Genomic DNA, 20,544 nt, shown 5'->3' on the forward strand with positions numbered 1-20,544 from the left:
TGTGGCCTAATATGCTAATGAGCTGTGATGTCAGGGGTGTGGCTTGATATGCTAATGAGTTTCTGCTGTTGGATGTGGCCTATATGAGTTCCTGCTGGGCTTTTTCTACAAAAAAAAGCCCTGCTCACAGTAACCCCCATCCCCAGGACATTCCAGGCAAGAGACGAGCAGAGCGGTGGTTTGCCGCTGACTCTGTCTGCATTGCAAACTCAGTCTTCCTTGTTGGTCTCCCATCCAAGTCTACCCCAGGCCAACCCTGCTTAGCTCCCAAGTACTGATGAGACCAAGCTAAGCTGGGCTACTCAGGCTGCTGGCTAATGCTTACCGAGAGAACCTTTTATTTATTTATTTTTATGTCTTTATTTATTCAATTTATACCCCGCCCTCCCCACCAAGACAGGCTCAATATTTACTTTTGCGCATCACTTAAGACATTGCTTGGACATGTGTGTGTTATAAATATTTCTGTATGTATTATACAGCCTTATACTTTGCATACAAATCTGTCCTCAAATATTATCATTTTCTATCATGGCAAACATGCAAGAAAGTCCACCAATCAAGTAATTACATTTCAGGAATCCCATTCAAGTGTTAGGCACAAATGCCCATCAGTTACTGGTCTCGATTTAAAATATTGGCTATTACAGACAAAGCCCTCCCCTTCATGACCTTGGTCCCTCATATTTGCAAGACCGCCTCTCCCCCTATGCACCACCACAACAGTTTTACTCATCAGAGCAGGGTCATCTGCGGTTTCCCTTGCTCGAACGCCAGTCGAATCCAACTCTAAGGATGCGGTGCTCATCTCGGTTTCCAAGCCAAAGAGCCAGTGCTGTCCGAAGACTTTTCCGTGGTCATGTGGCCAGCTTGACTAGATGCCAAGGCACACAGAACGCTGTTACTTTCCCACCGAAGCGGTACATTGTGGCCCCCACCTTATGGAATGGCCTGCCTGAAGAGGTCAGGAAGGTTCTTGTCCTCCTGGCTTTCTGCAAACGATGCAGAACTGAGTTATTCAAGAGAGCTTTTATATGCAGGCAATAGAGTTGCACAGCACGAAATGATTCACCAAGTTACATAGGTCAGTTATAAGGGACTGTGGTTTATGCTACTGTATGTAGCTTACCGAAACTAGGGTCCTACTATGTACTTTTTGTATAATTTAATGTGCATTTAGCCTACTGAAACTGGGATCCTACTATGTAATTTTTGTAGCATTTAATGTGTCATGTAAAAGGCTTATGCTTTGCGTCAGTTCTGTTTTGAGGTTTCTGGTTGGTTCTACAGCCCGGACCACGTTGTTTATTGACTACCCCATCCTGCCAATTGTATTGACTCACTCTGTGTAATCCTCCTTGAGTCTAAGTGGAAAAAGCAGACTGCCCATGATGTAAATAAATAAATAAATTCAACACAGACTAATCAGACGTAGGTGTACACTGGGAGAAAAGCAGTACTTTACTGCCAAATGGTATCCATCATCCCTTCCTACCCTCCTGCATTCTATTCTGTCTGCTTTTTAAACCATAACTCCTAATGTAACTCCTCCACTAACCTCTTGCAGTTTGGACTTCCTAAAAGAAGCATGCGGGGAGGCTGTAGGATGAACCTGGTAACCTGTGACCTCCAGTGTTGACTCTGGTATCTTATTTTTGTTTCAGCAAGGGGCTTGCACCAAGCTGGATGAAGACATCTTGGACATTCCCCTTGATGACCCAGGTGCCAATGCAGCTGCGGCCAAGATCCAGGCCAGTTTCCGTGGCCATATGACTAGGAAGAAGATTAAAGGGGGTGAAAGGGAGCGCAAGAGGAAGGACCCGGAGTGTACGAGCAGCGCCCGTGCAGGGGACTTACGCAACGGCGATTAAGCAGATGGGTAAGAATCCTACCCTCCGATACATGTTTGCTTGTTTTCAGAAGGTTACAGACATCATGGAGAGCAATTTGTTGCATCTGGTTTAATTAGTAAAGGTAAAGGTTCCCTTGCTCGAAAGCCAGTCGAATCCGACTCTAGGGGTGCGGTGCTCATCTCCGTTTCAAAGCCGAAGAGCCAGCACTGTTCGAAGACGTTTCCGTGGCCATGTGGCCGGCATGACTAAACACCAAGGTGCACGGAACGCTGTTACCTTCCCACCGAAGTGGTACCTATTTATCTACTTGCAATTTCTTGCTTTCGAACTGCTAGGTTGGCAGGAGCTGGAACTAGAGATGGGAGCTCACTCCATCATGTGGCACCCGGGTCTCGAACTGCTGAACTACTGACCTTCCACAGCCTGCAGTTCAGCGTCTTAACCACTTGAGCCACCGCAGCTCCCTGCTTTAATTACCTTTGTACTAAACTACCTAACCTTGGATATAATTGGCCAACCTCAGTTACTAGATGGATAATGCTACATGGTGAGAGGACCCAAGTCAGATGCTTAGAGACCCAGTTTGGTCTAGTGGTTAAAAGTGCAGACTCTAATCTGGGAGAACCAGGTTTGATTCCCCACTCCTTCACATGAAGCCTGCTGGTGTGACCTTGGGTCAGTTACAGATTCTTTTAGAACAGTTCAATCATAAGCAGTTCTCAAAAGAGCTCTCTCAGCCCCCCCTACCTTACAGGGTGTCTGTTGTGGGGAGGGGAAGGGAGAGGAGATTGTAAGCCGCTCTGAGACTCCTTTGTGTAGTGAAGGGCAGGGTATAAATTCAATCTCTTCTTCTGAGGTTTGCCTTAGCACAGTGGTAGTCAATCCACAGCTCAGAAAGTGCTGCAACTGCAACTACCATCAACCAAAGCAGCCACATTTACTCCCATTCCTGGCATGAGGTCTGCACCTCAGGGAGACTTACAGCTTACCTGTTCGTTTGGTAGTGGTTGCTTTAAGGTGGGAACCCCCTGCCAACCACAAACCCTAGCAGATAAGGGCCTTGCCCACTTTCCTGAAACATAGTGCAGGTGCCAGCTTGGAGAACATGCCCAGAAGAGTCACAGGTGACATGCCAAAGAGCCACATGTGGCTGCTGAGCCACTGAGTATCACTGCCTTGGAAACTTTTGTGCCTGGTGAAGAGGAACTGGTAGTTGAAGGCTAGTGTCTGCTTAAGGTTGCCAGCCCACCCGATAGAGGCGGGGGTCCCCTCCTGCCAGGCCCTGCCCCTTGCTGCTGATCAGCTGACCACTGGGGGGAGGACTTACCAGGAGATGGTGGGAGGCTCAGGTTTTGACACTATCAATGTGGCGACATCACTTCCAGAGTGCCCTGGAAGTGACATTATCATGTTGGCAAAGTTGCAACAGTACTCTGGTATTTGGGCAAAACCGGTATGGTAGAAGCCGTTTTTACCAGAGCATTGTGGTGACATTGCAGTGTTGTGACATCTCTCTCTGTGCACTCCAGAAGTGATGTCATCACGTCACTGGTGACGTGGCCTGGGCCTCCCTCCTTACTAGGATTTACTAATCTCTCCCATCCCCCACAGGTTCCCAGGAGGGACCTGGCAACTCTATGTCTGCTTTAGGGTCTCCATGTGGTGGGTGCACCTGTATGGCTGCTGTTAACACAAGGACTAGACTAGACCCTTTTCAGTATAACACTGCTAGAGCTGACAGCTTTTAATCTGACCAGTCAGTCATGGGGAATCTAGACCTGCTGCAAAAAAGCAAAATTAGTTGATTGAAGAAGAGAAGAGAAGAAATTGGATTTATACCCCGCCCTTCACTACCCAAGGGAATCTCAGAGTGGCTTACAAGCTCCTTTCCCCTCCCCTCCCCACAACAGACACCCTGTGAGGTAGGTGGGGCTGAGAGAGCTCTGACAGAAACTGCTCTTTTTCAAGGACAGCTCTGACAGAACTATGGCTTGCCCAAGGTCATCCAACAGGTGCAAGTGGAAGAGTGGGGAATCAAACTCAGTTCTCCCAGATTAGAGTCTGCGCACTTAACCACTCCACCAAACTACACCAAACTGCCAAAGGGTTTATTGCATAATCAGGATCCCTTACAAAATTAATTTTTATAAAAATGAAAAATATATATAATTTGCAAAAATAAATAAGATTGAGCACAGGAAAAACATTCCATTGGGACACAAATACCTTCCCACATTACAGTCAATATTATGCAGTTTTCTAGTATTTCCTTATGCTAAAATTAAGGGATCTTATTCCATCTATTAACACAAAATCTTAAAACTTCAGCTTTATGATTTTATTTAAATATTTTTTATAGTTACACACTACCTTTCTGCCAGTATTGGTGCCCAGTTTTCTTACATTCAAGACAATCAGAAACCATTTGTTCAATAGATCCGGCTGATGCCTGTGAACACAGATGTTCTCGTTGCCTAACAATGATCCACTAATTTATGGACTTTCTGTGATATTCCATAAAAATATTTCCCACACACACACCTTGTGTTCTGATTGCTACTATCAGTTTATCCTAGGGGCCCCCCAACTTTCTTGAACCCAAAGGCCCTTCTGTGATTTTAAGAAAGGCTAATGGGTATAACCACAAGGATGACTGCACTGGAGAGCAAAGCTAATTACGAAATGGCTACCAGGGGACAGGATCAGTTTGAGGAAGAGATTTTTTTTGCTTCCGTTTCCAAAGGCGGGGCCCTCAAGGAGAGGTTGTATATGCAGCCAATGTGATGGCAAGTAAACCAAAGCTTCCTGTACTTTCCCCCCCTTCCTTTTTAATTTTGCAAGATGTTTTGGTTTTATCCCCAAGATTCAAGAAGCAAGTGGGCAGGAAACAAATTGGCAAGTACCCTGGTGCCCACTGGTACAATGTTGAGGACCTTTGGTTTTTCCATTCATAACGCATGCTAGGTTTTACTAAGCCATTCTTCCATTCTAAGAAACATAGCAGTTTCCCAAGTTTTGCAACTCCTGTGTTGGCAGCGGCTAACAAATTACCAATTACCCTCCTGTATTTCTTCCTAGCACGATGCATTAGTTTAATGGTCATCATGGTAACCTCTTATTATTCTGCACAACAGCTTCAGAGTGAGTATGATAAATGACATGCCACTGCTTATGCCGCATATTTCTGCAGAACAGCATACCCTTTATTAGGTTGTCTTTTTTGAGAGAGAGAGAGAGAGAAAATTGGTGCTTGCTGCTCCCCCCGCACATTTTTGAAATTAAAGGCAGGGCTGGCCAAAGTTTGTTCAGACAGCCGTCACTTAAAATAGGGACAAAAGTCCACCCGTAATTAGTTTCCTACATCTTATGAACAGAGCTCCCCAAAATATGAGCCATCGATACAAATTCTGAACAGGTACTCTGTTTAACCATGTTCCTGTGTGGACATTTGCAGTGGTGCAAGGAAAACCAGTGACCTGCAAGGGAAGCTTCCCAGAGTTGTTTTTTAAAAAACAGGTAAATAGCAGGTTCCTTCATTCCGATCAAAACCACAGTGTAGCTGGGGGGGGGAATGGCAAACATTCCAGCCTTAGAACATTTTACAGAGCAGATTCTCTGTCCCAGATGGTAAATAAAAATCCTGTGTTTACAAAGACGGACAATTGCGTGGAACTCGCTGGCCTGCCACATGCTCCGTAAAAGTGGATTCACCACTTTGCTTCCTTTTCCAAGCTCATCACCCCCTTTTATGTTTAGCCTCTTTACAGCCCACCTTCAAAAAAAAAAAGACGTTCCCTCACTTGGATGAGCCAGATGTTTCACCAGTGGCTGCCCAACATCCCAGTCCCCGCTCCCAAGACAGCTTTTTGCTTCTTTTAGCAAGTTATCATCAGCCTGTCTTCCCATCTTCAGCAACACGGAGAATTTTCTGCTGCTGAGACAGTAGCAGGGTGGGCTTTCTGCCTACTGGTAGTGAGAAAGGGAGGAGAGGGTGGGGGTGTGCACAGCAAGATGAGATTGAAGCAGAAATAGATGTGCAAAAATGGGTCAGAGCAAGTCTCTGGTGCAGCCTGCCCTCTGTGGGTCTAGAATCGAGGACAGAGACGAAATTCTACTGACTGCATTCCAATATTTTCTGTTTCAGTACTGGGGCATCCAATATATATTCAGAGGGGAATTACTGAGATGGTGCAGCGTTTCAAAATTATGTGTTTACACACGCTATATTGGTTTGTTCCTCCCCAAAGCTAGATGCTGGCATGCCTGAGAAGTTGTCTTGAGGCCTTTAGCAATTGGCAAGTGAAATTTCAAAAGCGTAGGATTTCCGCAGCTGAATATGAACACGTAGAATGTAGAACACGGGGAGCTGCCTTGTAGTGAATCAGACCAGGCCATGGTCTGTGAAGGTTATTGTCTGACAGGCAGTATCTCTTCAGGATCCCATGTCAACATCTTTCACATCACCTACTACCTGATACTTTTACCAGGAGATGCCCGAGGTTGTACCATGGACTTTCCACATGCAGAGCTAATGCACTTCCTAGGGACATCCAGCTTCAAACTCCACTCTGTCATAAAGCTCACTGGTGAACCAGGGCTTTAAAGGAGAAAACAACTGTTCACACCTGAAGAAAAGGCAAGGAACTAGCATCAATATATCTAATTCTTAACAAGGCCAAATATGTGGATATTTAAATCTGGAGACCGGAGCCATGATCAGACAACACGGATCTTTCTACAAATGTGACAAACACCCCAGATTTGCAGAAAAAGCTGAAACCTAAAAATAAATAAATAAAGTTGGGTGTTCAACTCCCCCCGAATAACAAAAACAGCACCTATAGCTTTAAGAAATGAATGCTCTCAGTGGCCATTGCTAGGCAACCACAACAGACACTGTTGCCATTCTTAAAGGACCTTTTTTGAGGGTGTTTTGGCTTTTTAGGGTAGACTTATCAGGACCAGGCCTGGCAGCAACCACCAGAAGACTTGTTACCATGTAACTTGTATTACTCACCCAGGCCTGGCTGCTTGCTGCTGTTCAACAGCAGCCACCCCACGGAACCCAGGTTCAAATCGTCACTGTCATGGAAACTTACTGGGTGACTTTGTACCAGTTATGCATTCTCAACTTAACTTACCCCACTGGTTTGTTGTGATAATAAAATGGAGGAGAGGAGAATGATGTAAACTGCTTTGGGTGCCCATTGTGGAGAAAGGCAGGGTATAAACGAAATAATAAATAGACCTGAAGATGAAGGGGAGGAGAGAAGGAAAGAGGAAAAGGTGAGGATATGGGGGTTGCCAAGAGGAGGGAAAGGGGAAATAGTGCAGGGAAGATGGGGATAGAGGGGGAAATGAGGTAACCCCTGCAAGTCATTTGCAAGTTCCCCACCATACAACTGGGCCCTGCCTGGCAGCTGGCACAGCACGATCAGGCCATGGTTTTCCTAGTTTGAGGCTTTCAGTGGGAAGGAAGAAGGAAAAACTGAAGATGGAAGCAGATAAAGGTAGGTTAGCTGATGGGTGGGAAGGAGAGAAGAAAGCCAGAAAAGGGGAGAAACTATGGGGCTTTCAAGGAAGGGGAAAGGAAAATAGTGGGGAAGGGGGAAATGAGAGGCCCCTGCAAGTCCTTGTGTGTCCCCCACTTGTTCCCTCTAATAGCAAAATGGGGTCTCATCTTGACCAGTCTGAGGGCTAGTGTGGCAGGACGTTTAGAGCCAGACTAGGATCTGGGAGATCCCGCTTCAAACCCCGCCCTGCCATGAAGCTCACTGGGTTGGTGAACTTGGGCCAGTCACTCGTTTCAGATCTGGGCACCTCACAAGTTTGTTGCGAAAACAGAAGGGGAAAGAGCAAAGCATGTACCCCTCAGAGGAAGGGTAACGTAAAAAAATGTAATGCATAAATAAGCAATCCGTGAAAGCAGGGCCATCCAGAGAGAAGGAGACAGTCTCTGCATATACAACCCTCATTTAAAAAAAAATTGGAGAGAAATGCCCAGTCAGAACAACCTTATGCTTCTTGGAAACTACACAGGATGCCTTCTACTGAATCAGACCACTGCTCCTTCAAAGACAGTACTAGCAGGGCTATTTTGGGTTCAGGAACGCTGGCTCCCAAGTTGGCCACACCCAGCAGAAACTCATTAGCATAATAGGCCACACCCAACAGCAGGAACTCATTCGGATTGGCTACATTAGGGGTGTGTGGCCTAACATGCAAAGGAGTTCCTGCTACAAAAAAGCCCTGGGTTTTGACAACAAACAAGGTAAACAGAATAACAAGAAAAAGGTGGGTGTGGCTGGATGACCACACTTCTGGTGGCATGGGGGTGTGGCCTAATATGCTAATGTGCTTTGCTGTCAGGGGTGTGGCCTACTATGCCAATGAGTTTCTGCTGTTGGGTGTGGCCTATTATGTTAATGAGTTCCTGCTGGGCTTTTTCTACAAAAAGAGCCCTGACTATCAACTCAGACTTATGTCTGAATGGCAGCGGCCATCCAGGATCTCAGGCAGGTCTGTCCCACCACCCACGACGTCATCTTTTTTAATGAAGATGCTGGGGATTGAACTGGAGCCGTGGCCCCTCCAGCACCAGTAGCATGTGGGCAGAGGACAGGCACAAGCCATCAGTGTGCTGGGCAGCCACAAGGCTTGCTGCATGCCTGGCAGGAGGAGAGAGAGGAGGGCTGGAGGATACGTGGCATCGCATGTACGTGCCTCAACCTCAGCTTCACCTGACACTCTCCCAGGCCGCGGTCACACAGACCTCTTACCACACTAGTTTTCCCGCAGTTCTTCTATCCGTGACATTTTATATTGCTTGTAGGTGGTCAGACGGTTCCTCTGTCTTCCGCTTCACTCACGCGAAGTACAGATCACACAGTGTACCGTCCCCGCGGCAGCGTGGTTTTTCTTTTTTAAAAAAACAACCTGTGCATGCGCTTGTCTTCCCATGCGCTTGGGCGTACATATAAACTAAAAAAGACCAAAATAAAAGCTAGTGCCTGTTTGCACATGCGCATAACTTAAACCGGAAACACACACAAAAAAAGGGATGGGTGGGAGGGTAACGTGGTCACGGCGGATTGCTGTCCAGATACCAAAACCGCGGATACAAAGTGCGAGATATAGGAAAAACACCTGTTCCAACGGGTGTCAGAAAACACGGATAAAAAGAGCGAAAACCGTGGGACTCGGTGCAGGAGGCAGGTTTGCCAATATGAACAGAAAACTTTAATGCGTGAGGGATCAGCAGCGAAGCCCGCACTAAATGTCCGTATGACCTGTAGCCCTGCTGTGCTAAAGAGTAGGGAGCAGTTTCCCCATCATAATCTATCCCATCTGCACTTCTTTACACTCCTACAGTTTCCAGGGCTGTAAAAGTCCATCCCTCCTGGTTGCCTCGATATTTAATGCCTCGGTGCTGTCAGACTCCTGCACCAATCTGTTCCCAACAGCTTTCATTCAAAGAAGCAGGGGTCATTTCCTGTGGGAGCGCACAGGAGCGGAGCTCCGGCAGTAAGGAGCCCAGTGGGCGGACACATGCAACAAGCCCCACCCCCTGCTCCCAGCAGACCTCAGTCGAGCCACAAGGAGCAAGAAACAGCCAGGTAAATTGCAGAGAGCCCCCCCACCGCCTGCCTTCAGGTACGAGCTCTCCTTCCTCTACGAGGACAGATCTGCACGTCCCCCCCCCCAATAGCTAGCAATCCAAAACAGTCCAGTGGAGCCTGAGCGGTGGGTTTTGCCTTCTGACACACTTCCGGTGATGTCAGAGGGTGTGGCATATGCAAATAAGTTATGCTAATGAGCTCCTGCACCTCTTTTTCTATGAAATGACCCCTGCAAAGAAGTAAAGTTTATCGAGAGTTTGAGAGTATGCAGATATCTTGACCATTTCGTGTTAGAATTAAAATAAAGCACGCGAAGTAAACAGTTATACATTGTTCAAAGAGACCCCTGATGGCCCGGGGCCAATCAGGGACCAGGTAGAAGCCCACCAAAGTAACAGGTTACTTTTCCCTGAAGGTCAGACAGAGATAACAGAAACACAGAAGACACCGCAGAATTGAAACTTAGCATTCCAGAGTCACCCCCCACTCCCATGGCAGCCAGGGCTTGAGAGAGGCCTAGCTGACAGGTGCCTGGTTGTCTGGTCCATGGACCACTCCCACGGACCAAATGGACCTCCGCAAAGCCCATGGCAATCTGTGGGCAGTCCGTGGAAAATGTGAACGCATAAACCAGGCAAACAGACCACGAACCTTGCCCCAGTCCATGACTAAATTTGGTCCATGGTCCAAATTGTACCCATCCCTAGTCCCGATCGTCGGTACTGTCCTTCAGCTCAGAAAGAGTTTCTGAGAACTGCCAGGAATAAAAACTGCTTTGTGGGGAAGTGTGTGCATGTCTGCGAATATACTGCACAAGCACAGAACAATTCAAGCCCATTCCTGGAAGCCTCCGGTGTGGTAGAGTGGGTAGTGGACACTGAGCGACCCAGGTTCAGATTCCTAACTTTTACCATAGAAGCTCACTGGGTGACCTTGGGCCCATCCCAAACTCTCAGCCTGGCCAACCTCACAGGGTTGTTGTTGTGAGAAAATGGAGGAGGGGAGAACCATGTTGTAAGCTGCTTTGAGTCCCAGCCAATGGTCCCTCTAAGCTGTGGAGTCTTGTGTGCAAAAAATTCTACTTTGTGAGCTACTGGCATTAAAGTTGTGAGCAAACAATGTGATACTACATACATTAGTTTGCTCTGGAGCCCTCCTCCCTGAGCTAAGACAAAAATGTGTGAGCCGGAGGCTAAAAAACTGTGAGCTAGCTCACGTTGACTCAGCTTAGAGGGAACACTGGTCCCAACTTGGGGGGGGGGATATATATAAATTTTAAAAGACATCATGACTAGTTCTTCTGGCCTGCAGTGAGAAGCTTTGAAACATGGAGCAAAGCCTGGGATGTGGGATATGAGCAGCATCTGCCATTACTGGGACCTGCGGACTCCAATCCCCTGTGTTTCTTCTCACCCTTTCCCCCGCTGGGGGACCACAATGCCAACAGAAAACCACCCCAGTGCTTCCTTTGCATGATTTATTCCAGGTGCCAATTTGGATTTTGTTTTGAAGGCCTTCCCCAGGGGAATCTTGCCAAAACAGTCAGACAGGATGATTCTTGACATCCCTTCCTACTCAGTCTGAGGGAGACAGATGCTGTGCAGGCGGGCTAGGTAGAGTTCTGGAAACCCCTCTGTCTTTTACCCTTCCCTGCCCTCTGCACTCAACCAAGTTGGTTCTGCGCTGCTTACTCTAAGCTGGCTTTTGTCAATTTCGCATAAAGTTAGTGGTGTATCAGGCTGTGATTGTTATGGCCAGAGAGGATCAAACGGAGATATATCTCTGGAGCATTCCGTGTTGCTGTCACACGATATCCACATGAGGGACCCGTGCCTTAGAAATCTAAAAATATGTTGAGTCCAGCCCAACCAAATGCCAAATGTATTTACCGCTACAATTACTATTTGTTTATTTATTTAGCTATTTAGCACCACATTTTTCTCACCAATGGGGACTCAAGGCGGCTTAAATACTCTCCCTTGCTCCACTGTATTCTCACAACAACAACCCTGTGAGCTAGTGAGGCGGAGAGAGAATCACCATCCCAATGAGCCTCCGTGGTAGAGTGGGGATTCGAACCTGGATCTCCCAGATGCTAGTCTGGCACTCTAACCACTCCACCATGTAGGTTTGCATAGTGCGAACGTCTCTATCCAATGAGAAATTTAAGGAAAAGGTATTCCCATTGGATGAGATTAAACATTCTCTCTGTATTAAACTGTGTGGCAGGATAAATGTTTTCATTTTTTTGTTTTATATGTGCATTTGCGTGTGTGTGTGCACATGCGTGCACCTGAAAGTCATGGCGACCTCTGGTGACTGACTGCATGCACCTGGAGGTCATGGCGACCCCTGGTGACTGACCCCTACTGGGGGCCTGGAGGATCTTCAGAGAGGTGGTTGAGTAAAGTCTGCCCCCGCCTCCCCCCTCTGGTATTTCAAGGAGGTCTCCCATCCAAGCCCTTGCCAGAGTTGACCCTGCTTAGCTTCCGAGATCTGATGAGATCAGGTGGGAGAAATTATTCAGATGCAGTTTCTTCTGTCACTTATGTGCTGGTGGGGTGGGAAGCACATTTCCTCAGTCCCTGCCTGCCAAGAAGCATTGCAAGTTGCAGGAAAATCTTGAACCGTCAATGGGACACTCTCGAGCTGCATTCAAACATCAATCTCCCCTCCCCTTGTGATTTATAAATCATGGTCTGATCAGACATTAGTGAGCTGTAACATCCAAATGCAGACAATTCAGTTGGCACCAAATGGGGATTTCAAACTATAGTTTATAGCTGGTTTGCTAACCACAGTTTGTACTATTGATACCTTGCTTTCCTTTCTGATGGGGATCGGAAATGGCTTACAATCTCATTCTCTCCTTCTCCCTTATATCCTGACACAACAACCCTTGTAAGGTAGAACACAGTTTGAGTCCAGTGGCACCTTTAAGGCCAACAAAGTTTAATTCTGGGTATACGTTTTTGTGCGCACGAAAGCTTATACCCAGAATTAAACTTTGTCGGCCTTAAAGGTGCCACTGGACTCAAACTTTGTTCTATTGCTTCAGACCACAGCTTCCCACCTAAATCTACATTATGAGGTAGGTTAGGCTTAGACAGACTGACTAACCCAGGGTCATCTAGCATTGCTAGTGAGCTTCCATGGCACAGCAGGGATTCGACCTGGGTGTCATAGAATCATAGAATGTTAGAGTTGGAAGCAACCTTGCAGGTCACCTAGTCCAACCCCCTGCACTCTGCAGAAGCATAGCCAAAAGATAGCACTACAACATACCTGAAAGATGGTTGTCCAGCCTCCGCTTGAAAACATCCAGCGAAGGAGCATCCACCACTTCCCAAGGCAGTCTGTTCCACTGCTCAACCACTCTTACAGTTAGGAAGTTTCTCCTAATATTTAGCCGGTAACGACTCCCTTGTAATTTCCACCCATTAGATCTAGTCTTGCAATCCGGAGCAAGAGAGAATAGATCTGCTCCATCTTCTACATGACAGCTTTTCAGATATTTGAAGACTGCAATAATGTATCCTCTAAGCCTTCTCTTTCCCAGGCTATACATACCCAACTCTTTCAGCCTTTCCTCATAAGACTTGGATTCCAACCCTCTCACCATTCTGGTTGCCCTCCTCTGGACATGCTCGAGCTTGTCAACATCCTTCCTAAAATGTGGTGCCCAAAGTGTCCCAAATCCTAACCTGACCCTAACCACTATAACCGCACTACTGAGTGTGTTGGACAGACAGCAGCACAAGACAAAACCAGCAGGCTCCTGGTTCACACAAATGGAATGGAGCTGCTGCAGAGAGCTGGTTTGCTGCATGAATCATGGCTGAAATTTAATTCCTGGTTGATTAATTATGAATATCAATTATGAATTCTCATGAGAATTCAGCTTCCCCTCGATAAACACCAACCCCTGGCCCCCTTTAGTACTCTCTCGAGCAAAATTGCCCAGTATATTGAATCTGTTCTTCCAAAGCGACTGTGGAAAGCCACTAGGCTTCAAGGGACTGCGCTTACCCATTAGAAGCAAATTATTCTGAATGGTTATTAACACAGCGAGAGGCTCCTTTTCTTCCTCCCACCACTCTGGGTAAGCTGGGCTGGAAAACCAGTGGGGAGAGGCAATTAATGAGCCCCACAGCGGTTCAAAGGCACGTTTTAAGGTTGGGATTCTCAGTCGGGCAGTTACATCAAGACAAATTAAAGTGCATGGCATGTGCCAAGCAATGCGAATTGTGTTTGCTCATTCCCCTCACACACACCCGCCTTAGAATTAAGCATTGTGTAGCCGCCAAAGATAAAAGGTTTATTGGTTTTGAGACCTTGCCCCTGCAAGATCTCTTGATACTCCTCTCCCAAACTTTCCTTCTGTGACTGAAACGACATATGAGTGCCAAAACATAGCATTCGAAATGCAAAAAAAAATAATTATGCAAATGTGATTAATTCCTTTTGAGGTGGATAAACAAGCTCATTGGTACAACCTCATAAGCAAGCTCATTATTACATTATAATAAGCTCGTTATTGTTATTATCGTACCAATTCATGTACATAACTGGTTCAAGTGCTTTAGAATTGACCATCTGTTCTTGAAAAGAAAAAAAGAAAAGAAAGACAGCTTTAACCATTTTTTATACTGTCAGCTTCCTAAAACTAGTAAGGGAAAACCTGTAATGGACAAGCAGCCTAGGCTATAGACATCCCTGTGTGCAAAACGGTGACCGTTTTCATATGTATGCAGAATGGCTATCATTTTCATGTGATATGAAAATCACTTGATTAGTACCCCAAAATCTTGGATAAATGTTAGCACTGGTCCTAATTAATTTGGTTCACCAGGGAGGTCAGATATATATATATCTGACCTCCCTGGTGAACCAAATTAATTGTGCAAGTTCTTGAAAACATTTACCCAAGTGATTGTGGTATATGTCTAGATATCTCTTCTCTTCTCTCTATATTATAAAGCTAATTTGGGATGACCATGCTTGATGCGCTCCCTCAGCCATAGGCTGAGGCGGCTGCCACTCACGCCGGGGACGCTGGCCACTGCTCGCGGTCTCTGCCCTCGCCCATAGGCGTAATCTTCGTGGGGGCGGCGGGGCTTCAGCCCCCGCCGAAATTTTCAAGAAGGTGCTCAGCCTCCCCCGGGAGCCACCCTTGCTCCTAGCACAGCAATGCCTCTGGCCCAGCCCCAGCCCCCCCCGGGAAATTGGAAAGTCTACACCCTTGCCCTCGCCCACAGAGGCAGCGCTGGAGTGAACGTGCCCTGCAATTCAAAGAGAGAGCTGCTTTGGCGTGGCCACGCTCGATGCGTTCCTTCAGCCATAGCCTGAGCCAGCTGCCACACTCACGCTGGAGATGCTGGCCACTAACCACTGTCTCTGATGTCCGCCCACAGATGCGGCGCCGGGGCGAACGTGCCCCGCAATTCGAAGACACAAACAGCTGCCGTGTCTATCCTCTCCTGAGCGCCCATAGCCAGCCGGGCTGTGCGCGGCCCGATGACGGATGGGCTGCGTGCACCACCAGGGGGCCGTGGCCCAAGCCTGCCGCCCTCGCCTGAATGTGCGTTGCCACCCGGCCTACATGCGATCTGACGACGGGCGGCCTGGCCGCTCCAGCAGGGGAGGGGCCTTGCCCCGGTCCTGCCGCCATCCTCACCCAAGCCCGGCTACAGGCTCCTGGCTGCCCTGCGCCCGGATGAAGGCCGCACTGCCCACTCCAACACACGGGGGTCGCCTCTGGCCGCACCCGATCCTGCTGCTGCCACCACTGACTACATGCAGCTGACTGGCCTCTCACTGGGCGGGGGCCGGCGCACCGTCATCCCCGAGGCTGCTGGAGGACACCCAGCTATTCCCTTGCCCCCCGACTCCAGGGGGTCGCACGGGGGGAGAGATTGGGAGACTGGGGGAGCCTCCATCGCGCCGTGCTAGGGCTCATTGTCTTCCTCCACAACGGGCTTTGCTCCTAGTAATATATATATACAGGGCTATTTTTGGGCAGGAACGCGCAGGAACGGAGTTCCGGCTGGCTCCTGAGTTGGCCACGCCCAGCAGGAACTCATTAGCATAATAGGCCACACCCAACAGCAGAAGCTCATTAGGATTGGCTACATTCGGGGTGTGTGGCCTAACATGCAAAGGGTTCCTGCTACCAAAAAAAGCCCTGGGTTTTGACAACAAACAAGGTAAACAGAATAAGAAGCAAAAGGTGGGTGTGGCTGGATGACCACACTTCTGGTGGCATGGGGGTGTGGCCTAATATGCTAATGTGCTTTGCCGTCAGGGGTGTGGCCTACTATGCCAATGAGTTTCTGCTGTTGGGTGTGGCCTGTTATGCTAATGAGCTCCTGTTGGGCTTTTTCTACAAAAAGAGCCCTGTATATATATATTAACAGATGATGGCCGGAACACTGATAATCTGGTTCAGGCAGAGCACACGTGTTCGCACAATTCAAAGGTGGCAGAACATGTGACGGTTATAGCAGAGTTCTACCCTTCCAAACCCATTAACTTCAGTGTACTTGTAAGGGGTAACTTTGCTTAAGACTGCATTACCAGTCAACCTGCCTACATAACATTCAGTCTGTTTGGTGCAGTGAGCCAGTTTGGTGTGGTGGTTAAGAGCAGCGGACTCTAATCTGGAGAACTGGGTTTGATTACCCACTCTTCCACATGCAGCCAGCTGGGTGACCGTGGGCCAGTCACAGTTCTCTTAGAGCTGCTCTTTCAAGAGCAGTTCTGAAAGAGCTCTCTCAGCCCCACCTCCTCCATAGGGTATCTGTTGTGGAGAGAAGAAGGGAAGGAGATTGTAAGCTGCTCTTGAGACTCTGAGTGAAGAGCAGGGTATAAATCCCACTCCTCCTCCTTCAACTAGGCTCCTATGCATTCAAGCCCAAAACTACATTTCAGTAATCCACAGATGCTAAAAATCAGCAAAAGCGGCTATGGCAGCAGATTTGTGCACTTTATTTGGGAGTATGTTCCACTGAACTCAGTGGGACTTGCTGCCAAATAAGCATGCCCAGGAGGGTCAGGCTGTAAGCAAACCGGGGCTTTTAAGAGCGTCAGAAATGGCTTAGGCATTGCTTCCCATGCTGTAGGTGTATGCATATTCCTTTCATTGTACGTTTGCCTCTGGTAAACAGGAGCTGAGGTGTTTTGAAAGACTCAAACCTACAAGACCTGTTTGGCTAGATGCAACAGGTGGGATAAGTTGGCATGCCATGAAAACCAATCCCTCTCTCAAACCACTTTTGACTCCTGCCTAGAAGCTCCCCCCCCCCCACTCATACAAGATTCTCCTTCCTATAGGAAGCACTGGTGTAAAGCATTTCCAGAGATCTGCTCTGAAATGAGGGGAATAGTTAATATTCTGCCCCAGCTGCCTCTGCCTTGCAGGAATGACAAGCAGCCCTGTGATGTTTCAGCATGACATGAGAGGGAGCCCATAATTCAGGCTTCCCCTTGGCAAGGGTTGACCGTGTTGCTTTCCTTGCTATTGTAAATGCAGTAAAAGTAAAGGTTTCCCTTGCTTGAAAGCCAGTCGAATCCGACTCTAGGGTGTGGTTGCGGTGCTAATCTCCGTTTCAAAGCTGAAGAGCCAGCGCTGTCCGAAGACTTCTTCCTGGTCATGTGGCCAGCATGACTAAATGCCAAGGTGCATGGAACACCACTGATGTGGTACCTATTTAAAAGGTAAAGGTTCCCTTGCTCGAAAGCCAGTCGAATCCGACTCTAGGGTTGCGGTGCTAATCTCCGTTTCAAAGCTGAAGAGCCAGCGCTGTCCGAAGACGTTTCCATGGTCATGTGGCAATTTCTTGCTTTCGAACTGCTAGGTTGGCAACAGCTGGGGCCAGAGACTGGAGTTCACTCCGTCACGCAGCACTCGGGTCTCGAACTGCTGAACTACAGATCTTCTGGTCTGCAGCTCAGCATCTTAACCTCTGAGCCACTGCGGCCCCTGTAAATGCTGAGGTATGCACAATAATGGGGGAGCTTCCACACATGGGATTTTTCTGTGCATTTCTCTCCCTCTGTTTCCCCCATCTTTCCCTTTCCACACATTGGCCCTTGGGTCCAGCGGCTCCCTTGTTTACTTTCTCAACACAGGTGCTATAGCCCCATAATGGTTCTATTAAAATGTGAAGCAGATACATAGCACTAGATTATTATAATGGTATAAGTAGCAGTAGATGGTTATAGTGCTAGAGCAATTACTGATTTTTAAAAAAAACACAAAATGCCCTCTGATGATGCAACAGGGGAAAAAATGCTGGGACCACGGTGCTCGTGAGATGACAGTGAGGAAATGCCACGGATGTGGGCTGCACCTTTGCAGGGTAGGCTAATGCATGCTGTTCCTCCCAGATGATGTGCTAAGGCATTTTGACTATGCTCATTCCGAAAGGTATGGCATTAAGCAGGTTTAGGAAAGAGAGTTCCAGGGAAACCCTGGAAACAGGGTAACTATAGCATTATTTCATATGGAATCTCCTCCTGCCAAAAAAGCACTCTCGATTTGGAAGCCAAGAAGGAGAAAATCCTCCCCCTGGGAGCAGCCTCCGTGGCAGAGTGCCTGCTTTGCATGCCAAAAGTCCCAAGTCCAATCCCTGGCCTCTCTAGTTAAAGATTGTCATTTGCATAGAACCTTGGGGAGATGCTGCTAAGTAGACAGGAGTCCAGTGTTCCCTCTAAGCTGAGTTAGTATGAGCTAGCTCACAGTTTTTTAGCTTCCGGCTCACACATTTTTGTCTCCGCTCAGGAAGGACAGCTCCCAAGCCAACTAATTTATGAAGTAGCCAAATCGCTTGCTCACAACTTTAAGGCCAGTAGCTCACAAAGCAGAATCTTTGCTCACAGGACTCCATAGCTTAGAGGGAACATTGGACAGGACTGAGCTAGACAACCCAATAATGTAACACGGTATAAGGCAGCTTCATATATTCATCACAAATCACTAAAATCCACGATATCCTTTCCATTGTCACTGAAACAGGGAAAGACTGACAACACCTCGGCTTGGTGTAGTTCGACAAGACTCTTCCAGGGCATCTGAAGTGGCCCTCTCTATCCCAGGCACCCAAATTTGCCCCATGCAAATATTAGTGGCTGCATGCCCAGTCCATCTGTGAATGGGATTTACATAAGCAAGCACAGAGCTTTCTCCAGAAAGCCATTTGCACACCGAATTATAGAAACAGCCTCGTGGTGAAGGAAAAAGCTTTTAAAAAGGGGGCCTTATGACAAATTAAAGACGTTATTTGATGTAAAAAGAAAGTGAGAAGGAGAAAGAAAGGTTTCTTTCATCTTTCTTCTTAACCTATCCTAGAGCCAAATTGGCTAATGAGTAGTATGTTGCGTACACGCTGGGGACAGTGAGTCAGTGTAGAGGGAATGTCTTTCCGCAGTTCCAGAGGAGGATTTTAATATATCGGCATGAATTATTGACCAATAAAACCCTGCATTTAGCAGTGAAGCAGGGGAAGGGCTCAGCCAGCTTCTAGGTTAGGTTCAGTAGTTTCATCACAGAAGCCAACTGACAGCCCTCGTAGTTCTCTATGGGATGGAAGCAGACTCAAAATTCCACTTGTGGAAGGTGCTTTCATTGGTGGAACAAAACATGTGTCCCCCCCCCCACGCATGCTGCAGCACATTGGTCTCCCCCAGGGCTCTTTTTGTAGAAAAAGCCCAGCAGGAACTCATTAGCATGATAGGCCACACCCAACAGCAGAAAGTCATTAGCATATTAGGCCACACCCCTGACAGCACAGCTCATTGGCACATTAGGCTGCACCCCCATGTTACCAGAAGTGTGGTTATCCAGCCACACCCACCTTTTGCTTGTTGTTCTGTTTACCTTGTTTGTTGTCAAAACCCAGGGCCTTTTTTTGTAGCAGGGCCTCCTTTGCATGTTAGGCCACACACCCCTAATGTAGCCAATCCTAATGAGTTTCTGATGTTGGGTGTGGCCTATTATGCGAATGAGTTCCTGCTGGGCGTGGCCAACTTGGGAGCCAGCCGGAACTCCATTCCTGTGCGTTCCTGCCCCAAAATAGTCCTGGTCTCCCCAAAATGCTGCTCCTGCGGGACAGGGGATTCTCTGGAATATCATGAGGGGCAAAGCAGGGGTCTGCAGCAAGAAGAGGGAATTTGTGGAATTTACCCCTTCCCTTCCATTAGTGGAGAATTTAATCCAGATCCAACCCACTGTTACTTAGCAATTTTTATCCTGTCTTTCTATTCCAAAAGTAGACACCCAAAAGAGCTATCAATAACAGCAGCAGGACATCATCAACACATCCAGTAATAAGTATAGCAAAGTTAGAAGTCATCCATCAATCAAAACCAGTAAAATTCTGGGATAACCCATTGAATAATCCCTTTTAAAAGCCTTTGGGGTGGGGTGGGGGTGGAATCTACCTTCAAATCTCTCCAGAAGGCCTGCAAAGACAATGCCAAATCACACTTCTATGGGATGTAGCCCCAGAGAAGACATTTTGCTAATTAAAGAATAGGGAACTGGGTCTTCCTCAATCTTCAATAAGCCTTGCTTTGAAAGGGTGAATGTTGCTTTTTGTAGTGCATCCACTGTTGACTCCAGGCAGCCAGGTATTGCAAGCCTGGGTGATTCAAAACACACACATCAGACTGCTTCTCCCATTTGGAGTGTTAAAATCTAGGGGTGTTTTTTTTTTTTTTTGCACTACCTTTTCTTCTTCTTAAGGTTGCCAACTGACCAGAGGGAAAAATGCACTGTCCTTTTAATAGAGATTTATTGTGTAGAAATGGGCAGTTGAAGCTTTTACTGACATGGAGTTAAATAACATTACCTGCTAATTGCTGCAGACAAAACAATATTGAAGGGACACCTAGAGGAACCAATTTATAAGATGGGCGTTCTACTTCTTCTGCATCTGATCACCTTTTTTTTTTAAGAGTTTTTTGTTTTGTTTTTTCTATTTGCCCTAATTGTAGTGGACAGGGTGCACTAGCAATCTGGAAATCATGTCTTCTGTATGCTTAGTGGTGTGGCTCCGTAATAGCAGCCTAGG

At 47.3% G+C, this 20,544-nt stretch overlaps 1 protein-coding gene across 1 annotated transcript in view; it reads left to right on the forward strand.

Moving 5' to 3' along the window:
• Nucleotides 1-20,544, forward strand: part of NRGN (neurogranin) — a 64,963-nt gene that overhangs the window by 30,976 nt on the left and 13,443 nt on the right. The window contains exon 2 of the mRNA XM_015429404.1: nucleotides 1,665-1,879. Coding sequence (XP_015284890.1) covers nucleotides 1,665-1,871 — 207 coding nt within the window. The 3' untranslated portion in view covers nucleotides 1,872-1,879. The remainder of the gene's footprint in view (nucleotides 1-1,664; nucleotides 1,880-20,544) is intronic.

Source organism: Gekko japonicus, unplaced genomic scaffold (genome assembly GCF_001447785.1).
Source record: "Gekko japonicus isolate JY-2015 unplaced genomic scaffold, Gekko_japonicus_V1.1 scaffold67, whole genome shotgun sequence".
In the NCBI taxonomy this organism is placed as follows: Eukaryota; Metazoa; Chordata; class Lepidosauria; order Squamata; family Gekkonidae; genus Gekko; species Gekko japonicus.